Here is a 16685-nt window from a genome sequence, read left to right as displayed (position 1 = left end):
TCATTACAAAATAATTCTCATTTTCATCATAAGCCAGGGTTTTTCAACCTTGAGACTAACGACATTCTGGGTCAGAGTACCTTTGTTGCGGGAAGTTATCTAGTGCATGGTTCTTTGCACCCCTAGGTTCTACCTACTAGATGTATCCTCTGCAACCCCCAGCTGTGATAACTAAAATGTCTCCAAATACCTGGGTATACAAAATCACCCCCAACTGAGAACCACTGTCCTAAGCTAAGAGAGAGGAAATGCCATTTTCTTCATTTACAATTTTATACTTGCAGCACAAGAGGATTCATCTTAAAATTAGAATGTAATTCCATATCCAACAAACTATAGGACAAAATCCCTAACCAAAAACTTCAAATCAATATTTTGCATTCTATGTATTTTTAATATATATATACAGGATGGTTTTTTAGCTGTATATAATTTTTCCCTGTTCACAAGAGAAACTGTTTCAATTATTCATTTAGAATGTCTTCCCACACAAAGTCTCTTCACTTGACTATGAGCCAGAGTAAAATTTCAACCATAATGGATAGTAACCCATGTTTCACATTCTCCAGCAAGCTGAGTTATGAAGCTGAAGCAAACTTTGTGAATTCAAGTGAAACAAGAGAAGCTTTGGGAAAACATCCTTATTTTTTGTCAATTCTTTCAGATTTTTAAAATCACATCATCTGTGAACAAACCGAGTTTTATGTCTTTCTTCCCAATCTGCCTGCCTTTTATTCCTTTTTCTTTCTCCATTTGCAAGGCCTTCCAGGAAGATGATGAAAAGAAGTGGTAAGACCATTCTTGCTTTGTACTGGATCTTAGTGGGAAAGCTTCAAGTTTCTCACCACTAAGTTTTTGAGCAATTGGTTTCTTGTAGGTAATCTTTATCAAGCTAAGAAAGTTCTTTATTCCTAATTTACTGAGTTTTTGCACCACAAATGAGTGTGAATTTTGTCAAATGCTTTTTCAATACCTAATGACATGATCATATGATTTTTCTTTTTTCAGTTTGCTGGTGTGATGAATATCATCAATTTTCAAATGTTAAACCAGACTTGCATGTTTGGGATAAATCCCACTCGGTCATGTGTAAATAATTTTTTTTTAATCTCTTTTTGATTTGATATGCTAATATTTTGTTGAGGAAGATGTTGTGTAATTTTATCTTTAATCTATGTCTGAATCTTCTGGAGCACTGCGTATGTAAATTTGATACTTAAACATGGAAATTATATTATGTGTTTGCAAAATACTTACAATTCTCCAGTTTCTTTTAATATAATTCTTGAAAGTTACTGAGGCACACACTTTAATGACATTATCCTGGGAATTCTCCAGTAATGTTAAAAGCAACAATGGGTAATTCTGATTTCCTTCTACGGATTCAAGAAACTTCTCAGCTGTGAAAGAATTTCCATGTTAGAAGATTTATTATAAACAAAATCCTTCCTGTTTATCTATACATGAGTTACATGTATCTGACTGAAGCATCAAAAACTCGAAAGACTAGTATATAATCTTTTTTTTTAAAGATTTATTTATTTATTTATACAAGCACTGGGTACAGTCAGAAGCGCGGGAGGGTGAGAGAATTCACCAGAGCCAGAGCGGGGAGCAGAGCAGGCAGAAGGACCGAAGTACACTGCTGAGGGAGCAGCGGGCGGCAGGAGAGGTCTGCGCGCCATGTGGGACCCTCCTCCAGTGGCCGGGGAGCAGCCGGGGATCGAACCGGCGCCGCAGAGGCCGCGGGCAGCCTCGCAACCCAGCGCTCAACCGCTGCGCCACCAGGGAGGCCCGAAAGACTAGTATATAATCTTAATTGAGGTAACAGTGTACAACAATGACCAGTTCCAAGAGGATATTTTCTCATCACACCCATCATCAAGTATCCAATCACCACCAACAACCAATAAGCCCATTCTACCTATTTCCCCCCACTTCTTCCCCTCTGGTAACCATCATTCTATTGTCAGAGTGAACAATGAGTATATTTTCCTTTAGGAAGTGATAGTCTACTGGGTCTCACTTTTCTTATATAGTAAATGGACTACATAGGATGTGAGATTAAATTTACATAGTGCTTTGGGCCTCCCTGGTGGCGCAAGGAGTTAAGACACAACCTAGGAAGCAATCCTCAAGCCTCTGCAGCACGGCAGCCAGGGAGCAACCCATATGGCGCAACAGACCTCTCCTGACTCACCCTCTACTCCCCTCAGCAGTATACGTCTGTCAATCTGCCTGTTCTGTTCCTCATTCTGTCTCTGGTGAATCCTCTCACCCCCCACACCTCTGGCCTGTATGCATAAATAAATAAATCTTTTAAAAATTTACATAGTGCTTCAGTTTTCAAATCACTTTTTTACCAGCCACCTGATTCTCATAAACCTATAAAAAAAAGTAGTGGACTACTTCATCTGAAGCAGAAGCTATTTTGAGTAGTGACTTTAGGGAAAAAGTCATCTACCCTGTCTGGCTTCTAAAGGATTACTCTTAACATTTTTTCCCCCAAAGGTTTATTTATTTATGCATACAAGAACTGGGGTATAAGCAACAGGTGCGGGGACCGGGGGGGTGGTGAGAGGATTCACCAGAGACAGAGTGGGAAGCAGCGGGTGAGTCAGGAGGGATCTGCTGCACCACATGTGGGTTAGCTCCCTGGCCAGGGATCGATCGAACTCAGGCCATAGCAGTGACAGTGCTGAGACTTAACCCCTAGGCCAACAGGGAGGCCCCAAATTCTTCATTTTAAAGACAAGTTTTAGTACAATCCTCATTTTACCAATTTTCTTCTCAAATGAAACATTTCTGAATACTAGCAATACATTTATACAAAGATTTTACCCACATATTTCTAAATCACCCTATAATCAGGGATGATAAATCTCCAAGGTTTAACTGATCACATGGCAATTTATACCATTTCTTCACATTTTTCCTAACAGTTCATATGGTAACACCTATTCCAAAGTTCCAATGCGTACTAAAAAGGTCTGCCACAAGAATCTACTATCTTATGGAATTTAATTTCACTTAACACCTTTCTTCTTTCTGAATTGAGCTCCCAGAGTTTAACTTCCATCTTCAACCCTCCATGCTTTATGTTCACCATGTCTTTCTTGAAAGATAAAGAATATTGAACTTGAAGATTTTTTTTTAGAAGAGGACACACTATGGTTTTTGTATGAAGCTAGAAGGTTTGGGTTGCTTACCCTAGGTGGCCAGCATTTCGTACAGGGCAATGCAGGACTGCCAGGTTTCTTTCCTAAAGTGTAATCAATATCCTAGAAGCAATCTCCTCATGTGTTTAGTTATTACCCTTTGTATTCATTTCTTTCCACGTGCTCACAGAATATTCACACTGACATGTTTCCGCATACTCAAAGAACATCAAAATGTCTGCAAGGCTAAGCAGCAGCAGAAGGTGGCCATCATCTCTGCTGAGGGTGACTCCATCGTCCCTAAGCTGATCACCACATTGCCTGCCACTAGACCATGGGTACAGGGAATTGCCCTTCTGACTGGCCATTTTAGACCAGGTATCTTTGTGTCCAGAATCCACCTAGACTGCGTGGAACTGGGAAAGGGCTGCCCCCACAGCCAAAGGTGAGCTGAAGGCCTCCACAAGCCAGGCCCCGTCTGGCCGCCAGTCAGAGCCCAGAGAAGGATCCAGCGATTTGGAGCCCAGTGTGAGAGCCATGGCCAGGGCAGTCTGTGGGACCACAAGACCCACCTCTGGAATTAAATATAGGAGGAGATTTTCTGTGACAGCGACCACTAACATATTCATAGTACCACTGCCCCACTGGACTTCGGGCATAACAGTTTTTGACTCAATTGGACCACCAGTTTCCGACATCAAAAAAGATGCCGGCTAGTACCAGTGACACAGTGCCCTAATGCACAGGACAAATTAGAAAACAAGCAGCAGGGACAAGAAAAACCACAAGCAACCAAGCAAGTCCTCAAGGAAAAGACACACCACAACAAAAAATCACCCACCAGAATGTAACAACAGTGACTTGGGTGAACTTCTCAACCTTCCCAATAGAGAATTTAAAATTGCCTGATTAAAAAACTGAAAGAGGGCCTCCATGGTGGAGCAAGAGGCTAAGCACCGCACTATGAAAACAATCTGCAGCCTCTGCAGTACAAGTTCGATCCCCAGCCAGGCAGGAAGCAACCTACATGGTGCAGTAGACCTCTCCTGACTTGCCCACTGCTCCCTTCAGCAGTGTACTTCCGTCCACCTGCCTGTTCTGTTCCCCACTCTGTCTCTGGTGAATCGTCTCACCCCCTGCATCTCTGGCCTGTACCCCAGAGCTCTTGTATGCATAATAAATAAACCTTAAAAAAAAAAACAAAAAACAAAAAACAAACAAAAAACCTGAAAGAAGTTGAAAATGATATGGGAAAAATAATCAATTATCAGAAGAATGAAAGTGAGTCCCTAAAGAGGGAAGTGAAAGAAATGCAGGAGATCAAAGGATTAATGGAAAAGCTAAAGAACTCTGGTAAAAGCAGTGGAAACAGAATAGATGAAATGGAAGAACGAATAAGCACTCTCGAAGACACAGAAATAAAAAGAATCAAAACAGAAAAGTGAAGTACGAAGAAAAAAGAATGACGAAAGACTTCAGGAACTATCTGACTCCATGAGGAAAGGAAATATAAGTTATAGGAATCCCAGAAGGAGAGGAGAGAGACATAGGAACAGAGAATATTCAAGGAAATAATTGAAGAGAACTTCCCAAACATGAAGGAGCTGAAAATAGACATACAAGAAGCAAGAAGAACACCAAACTTCCATGATGAAAGGAAAAATACAGCAAGACACATAATAGTAAAGCTCCCAAGAATCCAAAACAAGGAAAAAATAATGAAGCTGACAAGAGGAAAGAAACAGATAACACACAAAGGAAAACCAATCAGGCTGACATCAGACTTCTCTGAAAAATCACTACGGGCAGGTACAGAGTGGACGGACATAGTCAACCAACTCCAAGACAACAAATGCCAACCAAGAATACTCTATCCCGCAAAGCTTTCTTTCCTCTATGAAGAAAGAATAAGTACTGTCCCAGACAAACAGAAACTCCGGAATTTCATTAGGACTAAACCCCCACTCCAAAAAATACTACAAGGAGTGCTAAAGCCAGAACCAACAGAGGGATGAATGAGAACAAAACAAGACCAAAAAAATTAATTAAAATAAATAAATAAAACCAGAGAAAAGACAAACAAAATGGCAAATACAGATGCTAACATATCAATAGTAACTCTAAATATAAATGGACTAAACTCTTCAATAAAAAGACACAGAGTCACAGGCTGGATTAAGAAACAAAACCCAACCTTTTGCTGGATTAAGAAACAAAACCCAACCATTTACCAAATGTGTATCCAGGAAACACATTTAATTACAAAAGATAAAAATAGACTCAAAGTAAAAGGATGGAAAACAATCCTACAGCAAATGGACCAAAAAAGAAGGCAGGAATAGCTATAACTTACATCAGATAAAACAGATTTCAAACTCAAAAAGGTAAAAAGAGACCCAGACGGTCCCTACATCATGATCAAGGGGACAATACTTCAAGAAGAAATAACTCATTAACATTTACTCACCAAATGAAGGAGCACCAAAATATATCAGACAACTATTATCATCTCTGAAAACAAACATCAGAGAAAACACATATGTAGTAGGAGACTTCAACACACCACTATCAACAATGGATAGATCAAGAAGACAAAAATAAGTAAGGACACTAAAGCTCTAAATAAGGACCTAGAGCTCATGGGCTTAACAGACATCTATAGAACACTAAACCCCAAAAAATTTGAGTATAGGGCCTCCCCGGTGGTGCAGCGGTTGAGCGCTGGGTTGCGAAGCTGCCCTCAGCCTCTGAAGCGCCGGTTCAATCCCCGGCTGCTCCCCGGCCACCGGAGGAGGGTCCCGCATGGCGCGCAGACCTCTCCTGCCGCCAGCTGCTCCCCTCAGCAGTGTACTTCGGTCCTTCTGCCTGCTCTGCTCCCCGCTCTGGCTCTGGTGAATTCTCTTATCCTCCCGCGCTTCTGACTGTACCAGTGCTTGTATGTATGTATCTATCAATCAATCAATCAATCAATCAATCAATCAATCTTTAAAAAAAAAATTTGAGTATACGTTTTTCTCAAGCACACATGGATCATTCTCTAGGATCAATCACATACTGGGACACAAGACACACATCAACAGATACACCAAGACTGAAATCATACCAACCATCTTCTCTGACCATGAAGACATCAAACTAGAAATAAACCATAAAAAGAAGGCAAGGAACCCTCCTACCTCATGGAAATTGAAACCCACACTACTGGAAGACCACTAATGAGGAGATCAAAAAAGAAATTAAAAAATACTTTGAGTTGAATGACAAGGAGGACACCAATTTCCTAAATGTATGGGATACAGTAAAAGCAGTAATAAGAGGAAAATATATTGCAATACAGGCTCACATCAACAAACAAGAAAGAACTCAAAGACACAACCTAATCACACATCTCAAAGAACTAGAAAAAGAACAACAAAAGAACCCTAAAACCAGTAGAAGGAAATAATAAAAATCAAAGCAGAAATAAATGAAACTTAAAAAAAAAAAAAATCCAAAAGATCAATGAAACCAAAAGTTGGTTCTTCGAAAAAATAAATAAAATAGACAAACCCCTAGCCAGGCTCACAAAGGAAAAACGGGAGAAAGCACAAATAAATAGGATCACAAATGAAAAAGGAGAAATCACAACAGACACAGCAGAAATCAAAAGAATAATCAGAAACTACTATGAACAGTTATATGCAAACAAACTCAACAATCTATAAGAGATGGACAAATTCCTACAACTCTACAATCACCCAAAGCTAGATAAAGAAGAAATAGAACACCTAAACAGACCAATTACAAGCAGTGAAATTGAAATGGTAATTAAAACCCTCCCCAAAAAACAAAAGCCCAGGACCAGATGGGTTTACAAATGAATTCTACCAAACATTCAGAAACAAATTAGTGCCTATCCTTCATAAACTCTTTCAAAAAATTGAGTACAAACATGTTCTATGAAGCCAACATTACACTAATACCAAAACTGAACAAGGACAACACAAAAAAAAGAAAACTATAGGCCAATCTCTCTAGTGATCACTGATGCAAAAATCCTCAATAAAAATTTAGCTATCAGAATCCAACAATGTATCCATAAGATAATTCACCACGATCAAATAGGATTTATTCCAGGGACACAAGGATGGTTCAACAATCCGAAAATCAATCAACGTAATCCAACACATCAACAAATTGCCTGCCACGATGGGTGACACTTGATGGAGTTGTGTAACCTGGAGGTCTTAGAAGACATTGTCTATTGGCTCCCCTGCTCACAGAACATCACTGCTTGCTGGCCAGGCAGTTAATGCTCCTCCCACTGCCCCAGTGAAACCTGCCCTATTTCTACCTCCTTGGGTTATCAGGGCTACAGCCCAATGCACCTTCACTCTGCTTTCCTTTTGTCCCACTCCAGAAATCACCGTGAAACTTTATGATTGGACCAAAATGAAGGGAATAAAACTAAATCACTTTAGCACTCTTTAAAAAAAAAGTTTAATTCACACCACTGTCACATTTTAATAACCAAGTGAGCATGGCGGTATCTATAAGCTGGATCCACTATGCATTCCACTTCCAGGTCACATCTTATAAAGATGTTGAATCAGCCTGGTATTTGTCCCCCAAGAATTGCTGTGTTCATAATTCTTCCCAGAAACGGCAGTTTATTCCTATACCCTGCACTAGATTCATAAAGCAATAGCACCCTGACCTTACAAGGAAAATTATTAAAAGTAATTTTTAATAATAGAGTGTTGGCAGAGGCTTTCTGGGAAAATTTAAGAAGATTAGAGCCATTAATTTTCCTTTATCCAGGAACATGTTACTTCCTTAAGTACTAAAGGGAATATCACAATTTTCTCTCTCAGAAATCATAGACTTTTTCTAGAACAGGATGGATGCATTAAAAGTCTATTATATTTAACTTAAGAATATATAACCACCCCCTCCAACATACACACGTTCATATTCATGTGTCTTCATAAAGCCCTCAAACATCAGCTTTATGAGCATGAACATGAGGAACTTCTTTCTGAATAAGCAGGTTAAAGAGTATTTCTGGTTAAGATGGCTTATATAGCAAGGATACCAAATGACTTCTGGCCTTCAGTAATTGTATGTGTTTCAAAATTTTTTAAATAAGTTGCTGTTATTTAAAAACAAATGTGCTCCATATATATGTCCTTATTTTAAAAGAGAAGCTGGAATCTGATCTTGCAAATCCGGCTTGATTCCCTAAGGCTGGGTGGTTCCAAATATTTGCCCTTTTACTAGGGCACAGTGTCACATATTCCCAGTCCCCACTAGGCCTGCCTCCCTCTTTTACCCTTTACATCTCACGCCTAAGAGCATCTGAGTTTGCAATTCCAAGATTATACCAAGTTTCCAAAAGAAATTGGTCAAATTCAGGGAAGGAGAGAGAGGAAGGAAGGCGCCTTAAAATATACTTATTAAATTAAACCCAGCATAGGGATTAAAAGATAATGATTACCTGGCTCCCGTCACTTTATCACTTTTTAGCAATTAACTCTCCTCTCTATGCCTTATTGTTTTATCTCTAAAGCAGACAGATGGGGGGATTTTCAGAAAGATCAAGGCACAAAGCATTCTAAGTACACTAGTACTTTCTACTACAGAAGATGCCAAATAAACCTCTCTTACTAAAACAAAAAAACAAAACAAAACAATCCTATACCATGCTACAGCCACTGCAAGCATGGGTAGAGAGTGAAAAATATACTATGACCATGAACCCAAGCATGAAAAACAAACAAAAATTAAAAAATTTTAAATTTACAAACAGGTAGACTGCACAAAAGTTTTCCTCATCTGACCTTAAAGAATAAATCAAGTACCAAACAGAGTAGTTGTTCTCTTTACCTGGACGTCTGATGGCAGGATCAGGATCAAGAGTTTTCTTTAAATATTCTGTTAGTGTTTGCAAATTTGCATCGCTGAGATCCATGATTATAGAACCTAAGACAGAAAATGAAGTTTGAGTAATTTTTTAAAAAAGATGTATTTATTTGTGCATACAAGAATTGAGGTGTCAGTCACCATAAAGTTTGATTTAATGCTGTAAAAAGGACAAAGGTTAAAAACTCACTAGAAAAATTTTTAAAAAGCCCCATGACAAATTAAAACTTTAAGCAGTAAGGATGCCATATAAGGTTCTGAAATGAAAGACACTGTAACAAATTCCATTGTGTATAGGCAATCACAAGTATTGACAACAAAATACATGCCGAGAATTTGCACACAGAGAGATAATTCTGGGGCTCAAAAGATAGCGATGATTATGGTTAAAAAATAATAATTTGCTACACCAAAATCAAAGGCAACAAAAGCAAAAATAAAGTGGAACTACATCAAACTAAAAAGCTTCTGCACAGCAAACGAAACCATCAACAAAAATTAAGACAGCCTACCAAATGGGAGAAAATATTCATAAATCCTGTGTATGACAAGAGATTAACACCCAAAATATATGAAGAACCCAAATCACTCAGTAACAACAAAAAAACCCACATAATTTGGTTAAAAAATGAGCAGAGGATCTTCATGTCTTTTAAAAGGTTTTAAATTATTAATCCTCTCGTGAAAAAACTGCACAACCACTAGAGAGGAAGTCACTGCAGAAACTTCACTCCTTTTTTGCCAGCACCAGCAAGACATCCAGATATGTATCAGGTACTTGAAAAGAAGCTCAACACCACTAATGATGAGGGAAATACAAATTAAAACCACAACGAAATATCACCTAATACCTGTTAGAATGGCTATTATCAAAAAGACAAGAACAAGTCGTGGAAAGGACGTGAAAAGGGGATTCTTGTGTGCTGTTGGTAGGAATGTAAACTGGTGTAGCCACTATGGAAAACAGTACAGAAGTTCCCCCCAAAGATTAAAAATAGAACTACCATATGATCCAGCAATTCCACTTTGGGTATTTATCCAAAGGAAACAAAAATACTAACTCGGGCCTCCCCTGGTGGTGCAGGGGTTGAGTGCTGGGCTGTGAGGCTGCCCACAGCCTCTGCAGCACCGGTTTGTTCCCCGGCCGCCAGCGAGGGTCCCACAAAAAAAAAAGAAAGAAAGAAAGAAAGAAAAAAAAAAAACTAACTCGAAAAGATATGTGCACGCTCTTCACTGAAGTATTATTTACAATAACCAAGATGCAAGCAACCTGTGTCCATCCATGAATGGGTGAATGAATAAAGAAACTGTGGTGTATGTACAATGGAATATTCAGTAACTAAAAGGAGAAGGAAAACCTGCCACTTGCAACATGAATGGACAGTGAGGTCATTATGCTAAGAGAAATAAGTCAGACAGAGAAAGAAATACACATGGAATCCAAAAATGAACACAACTTTTCTGCCTGCCCATGACTATGCAGGTGCCCCTCCTTTCCTTTCTCCATTTCCTAATAAACCTGTCCTTTTAAAATGTCCAAAAAGAAAAAAAGAAAAAAAAAAAAAAAGAGAGAGAGAGAGAGAGAGAAAGAAAAGAAAAAAATCAAACTCATAGTCTCACAGAGAACAGAATGAGGAATGTCAGAAGCAGAGGGTGGGACTGAGGGTGAAATGGGTGTAGTGGGTCAAAAGGCACTAATTTTCAGAAAGGAGGTAAGTCCTGGGCAATCACATACCACAGAGTGACTATAGTTACTACTTTACTGCATCTCTGAAAGGTGCCAAGAGAGTACATCTTAAAAGTTCCCGTGACAAGAAAATTCAACCATGTGATGGATGTTAACTAGCCTTACTTGTGGTAATCATTTTGCAATACACACATGTACTGAAGCATTATGTGACACATCTGAAACTAATACGTTATATACCAATTACATTGCAATTTCGAAAGGTAACATTTTAATGAAATATATACGTAAAGCTTAAAACGAAATATAACCACAGAATACCCTGTGATACACCAAAAAAATTCACACCCAACACATTACAAATCATAAGCTAAATAAACTGGTAACATAAGGCCTAGGATCACACACATACATGCACATGCATCATTACCAATGGACCAAAAAGTAGGGCTTTATGGTCTCTGAGTTGTTGGTGAGTAGATAAAATTAGTGCAAAATGAGGGAACTTTTCGGGTGGTAGTGTAATTGTGGTTCTAAAGTGTAACGGTGGTGCAGGACACACACTGTATAAGTTTACTAGCACTCATCAAACAGTACACCTAAAATGAATTCATGGAAAGTCAGACCTCGATACAGCTTAGAGTCCATTAGGCAGTTTTTTTTACCAAAAATGTCACATGCAGCACAAAAGGGAACCTGGGAAATGTAGCCTTTCGGGGGCAACAATGGGGCTTTTCCATAACAAAGAAAAAAAAGTTAGTACACAGTGATTTTTGTAAAATGTAAAAAAGCTAAGTGGGGAAAAAAGGTAACACATACAACTCAAACTATGTTAAAACACCAAGACAGACCATATTCTGGGTCAAAAACCAAATCTTAATAAATTTAAAATAACCAAAGCCATAAAACATGCACAGTCAGATCATAATTTACACCACTAAATGGATCATAGATGTAAATGCAAAATTTTAAAAATTATGTTAAAAAAGTACACCCAAATGTATAGACAAAAAATGAAAGTATCCCCCAAAATGTAAGTAGTAGTAATGTCTAGGTGATGGATATGAAGTATTTTTATTCTCTTTATGTGATATTTTTCTAATACCCTACAACTGCTTACATATATTACATTTACAGCCAGAAAGTTATTAAAATGCTATTGTATTTTTAAAATGCTTATGACAAAAGGCAATCAAGTTCCTGCTCTCAAAGGAGCTTATATAGTAGGTATAGTAGTTTGGAAGAGAAGACATAATTGAAATGCTAACTACAGGCCTAAATCTCTTTCCTGCAATTTTGAAATCCAAAAATCTGTAGACCTGAAAGTGTTTTAAACACTTAAAAAAAAAAAAAAAGATTGAATGATTGATTGATTGATTTATACAGGCACTGGGTACAGTCAGAAGCGCCGGAGGGCGGAGGGAGAGAGAACTCACCAGAGCCAGAGCGGGGAGCAGAACAGGCAGACTGATGAAATACACTGCTGAGGGGAGCAGCGGGGAGACAGGAGAGGTCTCTTGTGCCATGTGGGACCCTTGTGGGCAGCCGGGGATGGAACTGGCGCTGCACAGGCTACGGGTTCAACCGCTGCGCCACCCAGGAAGGCCCCATTTTTTTTTTTTAAACAAGGTTTTAGCAAACTGATTTGGCAGCAAAACCTAGACCCAGCTACTTGAGACTATAAACAGTCTTTATCTCAGTATGTAAATTTGTTTCATTAAAGAAATACTAATTTATTTGATTGCAGGATGCTACCCTAAGCCTCATCAGGGATGTTGCATAATCCACAGTATATGCAAAAATCCATTCTGCAGAAAACCCAAAATCCTTAATTCTGAAATGCATTTATCCCCTGGAGTAAAAGCATCAAATAAATTCAAGACAGCAACTGAAATGCAAACAAGGGATGTGAGTTTTGAGTTGAACTTAAATGATACATAGATTTGGATAGGCAGAGGAGAATGAGGATCCATCTGACAAAAATAGTGTGAGCAAGTAACGGTGATGGAAAGAGTGCATAGATGCTTTGGAAAACCGTGAACTTGGAGGATGTGATCAGATCATACAGGTTCCTCAATATTTAGCTGAAAAGTTCCATGATTTAATGTACAAAAGGAAGCAACCACATTTTCAAAAATGGGCACGTAATGAAGTGGCATATAGGGAACTTTGGGCTGGAAAGTTTGCAGAATGGAGTTGACGAAGAGCAAAAGAAAGATCTGTTAGGAGGGTTTTCAAATGGGGGGAGGGCTGCATCTATGAACCAGGCAGTGCTAGATGTTTTATGTATTTCATATTATTTCACTTAATAACCATTTCACCTAAAGAAGACTCAGAGAGATGAACTAACTTGCTCCAAGTCACATATATTTAAAATCAGACTCAAATCTGTCTAATTACAGATCTATTCTCATCCTACTCCCCAAGGCTGTCTTTCTCTCAGCCTCTCTGTTTCTCTCAGAAATAGTCTGAACTATAGTGGAAACACTGAAACAGCGATGGGAAAGATAATGTGAAACAAACAAACAAAAAGGGCAAAAAAAAAAAAAAATAGCCTTAAGTCTGCATCTCCATACATTAAAAAACTTAGAAAGAAAAGGGCTCTGAAAATGCATACATTGTGCAAAAACGAAAAATGATGTAAGAATTATATAAAATATTAATTAAAAAAGGGCTCTACCTAATGCTGTGCCATATGCAGAGAATTCCGCCTTTCTCCCCCCTTACATATGTTCTACATTATTGTTCATTTTTAAACAATGTTTGCTTCCCCTCCTCAGGTGTAGTTTCCATAATTTCCTTCATCAGTTCACCTGTGCACCATCACCACAGTGCCCTGTGCTCCTCCCTCCCTCCCTTCCTCCGCCGCCCCTGCAGGATGTCTTCAGTTTATAACTGTTTAAGAAACAACCACCTTTTAACGAGAGTGATCTTTACCAGTATTCTCCTTACTACAGTCCTTTCCCTTAAAACACACACACACTTTTTTTTTTTAAATCACAAGGGAAGTGAACATTATGGTTGATTTAGTAGGCTGTACAGCTCATCTATTCACTTCCTGTAAGCCAGGGCAAACCACTCTGGGTATGAATATCAAGCTGGACTCAACCACACACACAATACTGAGGGGGTAGTATTTCTGTTTTTTATATCAAAAGTCTGGGAAATGCAAGACATTTTATTCACCCCTCTTTGGACAGTCACTGTAAAGGTCTCAGAACTTGACATAGTAAATTTTCAGTTTTATGTTTTTAAATCCATTTAATACTACCATGACAGTTGGCCACAGAATCACTTTTTATGGAAAACACTTTGGAAAGTGGTGATTTAATCAATTCACTCACATTTTTTTTTCTGTGCTGAATGCTGAATCTGTTATGAAATGTTGCCGTTGCCAAGCAAAACCATTACATCAGTGTATATGAGGTGAGAAGAAAAAAAACAGGCCTTTCTTTGCCACATGAAAATTTATTCTCCCATTTGAGAATTATGCAAGGCAACATTTTACTGTGCTTGTGGTGGGGGATTACAAATTATTCTGTTGAGTTTTTAAATATATTCCTCAAGAACAATGATAATAATCTGCATTTCACTCTCATTATATTCCTTTACTATTTGTACATACCTCATTCTAACACCTTTAAAACTCATCTCCCACCCTGTCTTGATTCTTACGATGTTCCAACCACAAAAGTCTTCAATCTGTTCACCAAAGTAGGCAAGGCAGTTTTCCCTGCCTTTAATAATGCTCTTCCTTCTAACTTGATAGTGGGCATCATTTAACTGTCAGCACACTGTCAACTCTTCAACACAGTTTCCCACGGCTATCATCTCCCTTGTCCCTGTCATAGTGTACTAACAGCAACAATCTTCATCTGGAATATCTTCGACTTACCTCTCATGCACACTATACTGTTAAGTTCTTTCAAGCAGAGATTCTGAATGTCTCTTTAGTTTCTGCATGTTTAGGGCCTTCAATGTTGCCTGGCATACATTAGACAGTCAATAAACATTTGCTGCATGATCTAATGGATGAGTTAACTTGTTAATAAGCTAAGAGTTTCCAATCTGAACTGGTGACTATCAGTTATTAGCAGCCCTGATATAAGGTAACTCGTTACACCTGTCAGATAAACAAATGACCAACTTACCCTACCAAGACTGATTGCTGTTCATTCAAAAAGCACTTCAAGAAAAAAGTGTATTTTGAGATGTGTCCTGTATTACTGCTCCTAGATGTCAGTGCTTATACTTTTTTAATGATTTGCATTTACTGTTCCATCTGCCTGGATGGAGCAGTGGCACTCGAGAAAAAGGCTGGAAAAGGAAAATTCATTCTTTTTTTCTTAAATGAAGAGTGATCCTTTACCTTACCTATAGTTATCTTTGGACATTCCTATCAACACACAATTATAGAATAAAAGCACATGTACCAAGTCTATCAGTTATGATAGACTTATCTAAATCACAAATTCTTCTCGATAAATGAACTGCTTGACCGACATCAACCTTCTAAAACTAAGATCCTTGATCTCAAAGTTTACACCCCAGTGACTGAGAAAGCCAAGTGGAGCAGAAGTAACTCCCGAAATGACGAGTGCTATGAAGTAAATAAAACTAGCTGAGGGAAAGCGGCCTTTAGTGAGGCTGGTCAAGGAAGACCTAAGGCGAGAGAAACTTGAAGGCAGAGACCCCGCCTTGCAAAATTCTGACGCTGCTAATCTCCAAGCGAAGCAAAGGCACATCCCCACGCTTGATGGTGGGCGTCAGCTTGCACCATTTAAGGAGGAGAAAGGTCCGGTCGACACGGTCATGGAGGCTAAGGAGAAGAGATGGACGGGGAGATGGAGAATGGGCACCTCAGGCAGGATCCTGCAGACCTCGGCACTAACTCGGTGGACCCCAAGCCGCTTCAAGGGCTAGATTCTGTTTTCAGCCCAGTTTTGCAGATTCAGACACGGAGGCTCGGGGAGGTGACGGCCCCAGCCCCGAGGTCGGCTCCCAGGTGAAGCGCTACCTGGACCGAACCCCGACGTTCCCATTCTCAAGCTCCGAGCAACCCCCACACAGCGTCTCCGCAAAGAGGGGGACCCCACACGACTGGGTAGGCGCATGGACTCGCATTTAAACTCTCCCAAACTCAGCAAAACGGGCTCCCGACGCGCCGCGGTGGCGGGGCGCCCCCACCCCAGCCCCGCAGTCCGGCCAGACAGGCCTCGCCGGCGCGCTCCACTCACGTTGCGGGCGGCCTGGAGCGCCGAGGACGGACGCGCGGGCGCGACCAATGAGAGGCGGCCTTGTCCAGCGGCGCGGCGGCCGCGCGGCCAATCAGCGTGGCGCTCGAGGGGAAGAGGCGGGCCCTCCGGCCGCTCGCGTCAGGCCGCGCCTGGGCGGCCCTCGCCCCTCACAGGCCCGGGGCCGCCCCGGTGTAGGCCTGAGGCCAGGGGCGCCAGCGAGGAGACCAGACCCGCCGGATGGCGCCCAACCCCAGGCGGAGGGCGCTGCCCGGGGCACAGACGCACGTTCCGCTCTCGCCCAGAGGCGCGGTCCTTGCTTCCCAGCGCTCAGAAGGGCTAAGAGCGCCTCGTCCCTCCCACAGCGAGGTCCCGAGAGGCCACCGCGTTAGGCCGCGCACAGCCCGCGTCTTACCTCGTGGAACACGGGGACGGACAAGGAAATCTCAGCCGCGGACTGGAGCCGGCACTACCCACTCCTGCTGCCGCACCGCCTCACATTCAAACCCCGGCAAAATGGCGCGGCGGCGAGGCTGCCGCCGGAGCGCATGCGCGAGCGGGGCCGAGGCCGCGGGGCGGGGCCAGGGGCGCTCGGCCCCACCCACTTTCGAGCGGCCAATCGCGACGCGCGTCTGTGCGGGCGCTGGGGGCACCGGCGGCAGGGCCTGGGCTGCGCGGCTCCGAAGGGCGCCCCGAGCCCGCGCT

General features: G+C 40.9%; 1 protein-coding gene across 1 annotated transcript in view; it reads right to left on the bottom strand.

Moving 5' to 3' along the window:
• CSE1L (chromosome segregation 1 like) overlaps positions 1-16517 on the bottom strand; it is a 39070-nt gene extending 22553 nt beyond the window's left edge. Inside the window, exons 1-3 of the mRNA XM_037500013.2 lie at positions 16396-16517; positions 9024-9119; positions 1258-1400 (exon numbers count right to left, since the gene is read on the bottom strand). Coding sequence (XP_037355910.1) covers positions 1258-1400; positions 9024-9108 — 228 coding nt within the window. The 5' untranslated portion in view covers positions 9109-9119; positions 16396-16517. The remainder of the gene's footprint in view (positions 1-1257; positions 1401-9023; positions 9120-16395) is intronic.
• Between the last annotated feature and the right edge of the window lie 168 nt (positions 16518-16685).

Source organism: Talpa occidentalis, unplaced genomic scaffold, assembly GCF_014898055.3.
Source record: "Talpa occidentalis isolate TD23 unplaced genomic scaffold, MPIMG_talOcc4v2.1 talOcc4.10, whole genome shotgun sequence".
NCBI lineage: Eukaryota > Metazoa > Chordata > Mammalia > Eulipotyphla > Talpidae > Talpa > Talpa occidentalis.
Note: the sequence above shows the minus strand (reverse complement) of the source record. Positions and strands in the feature narration are given on the sequence as shown.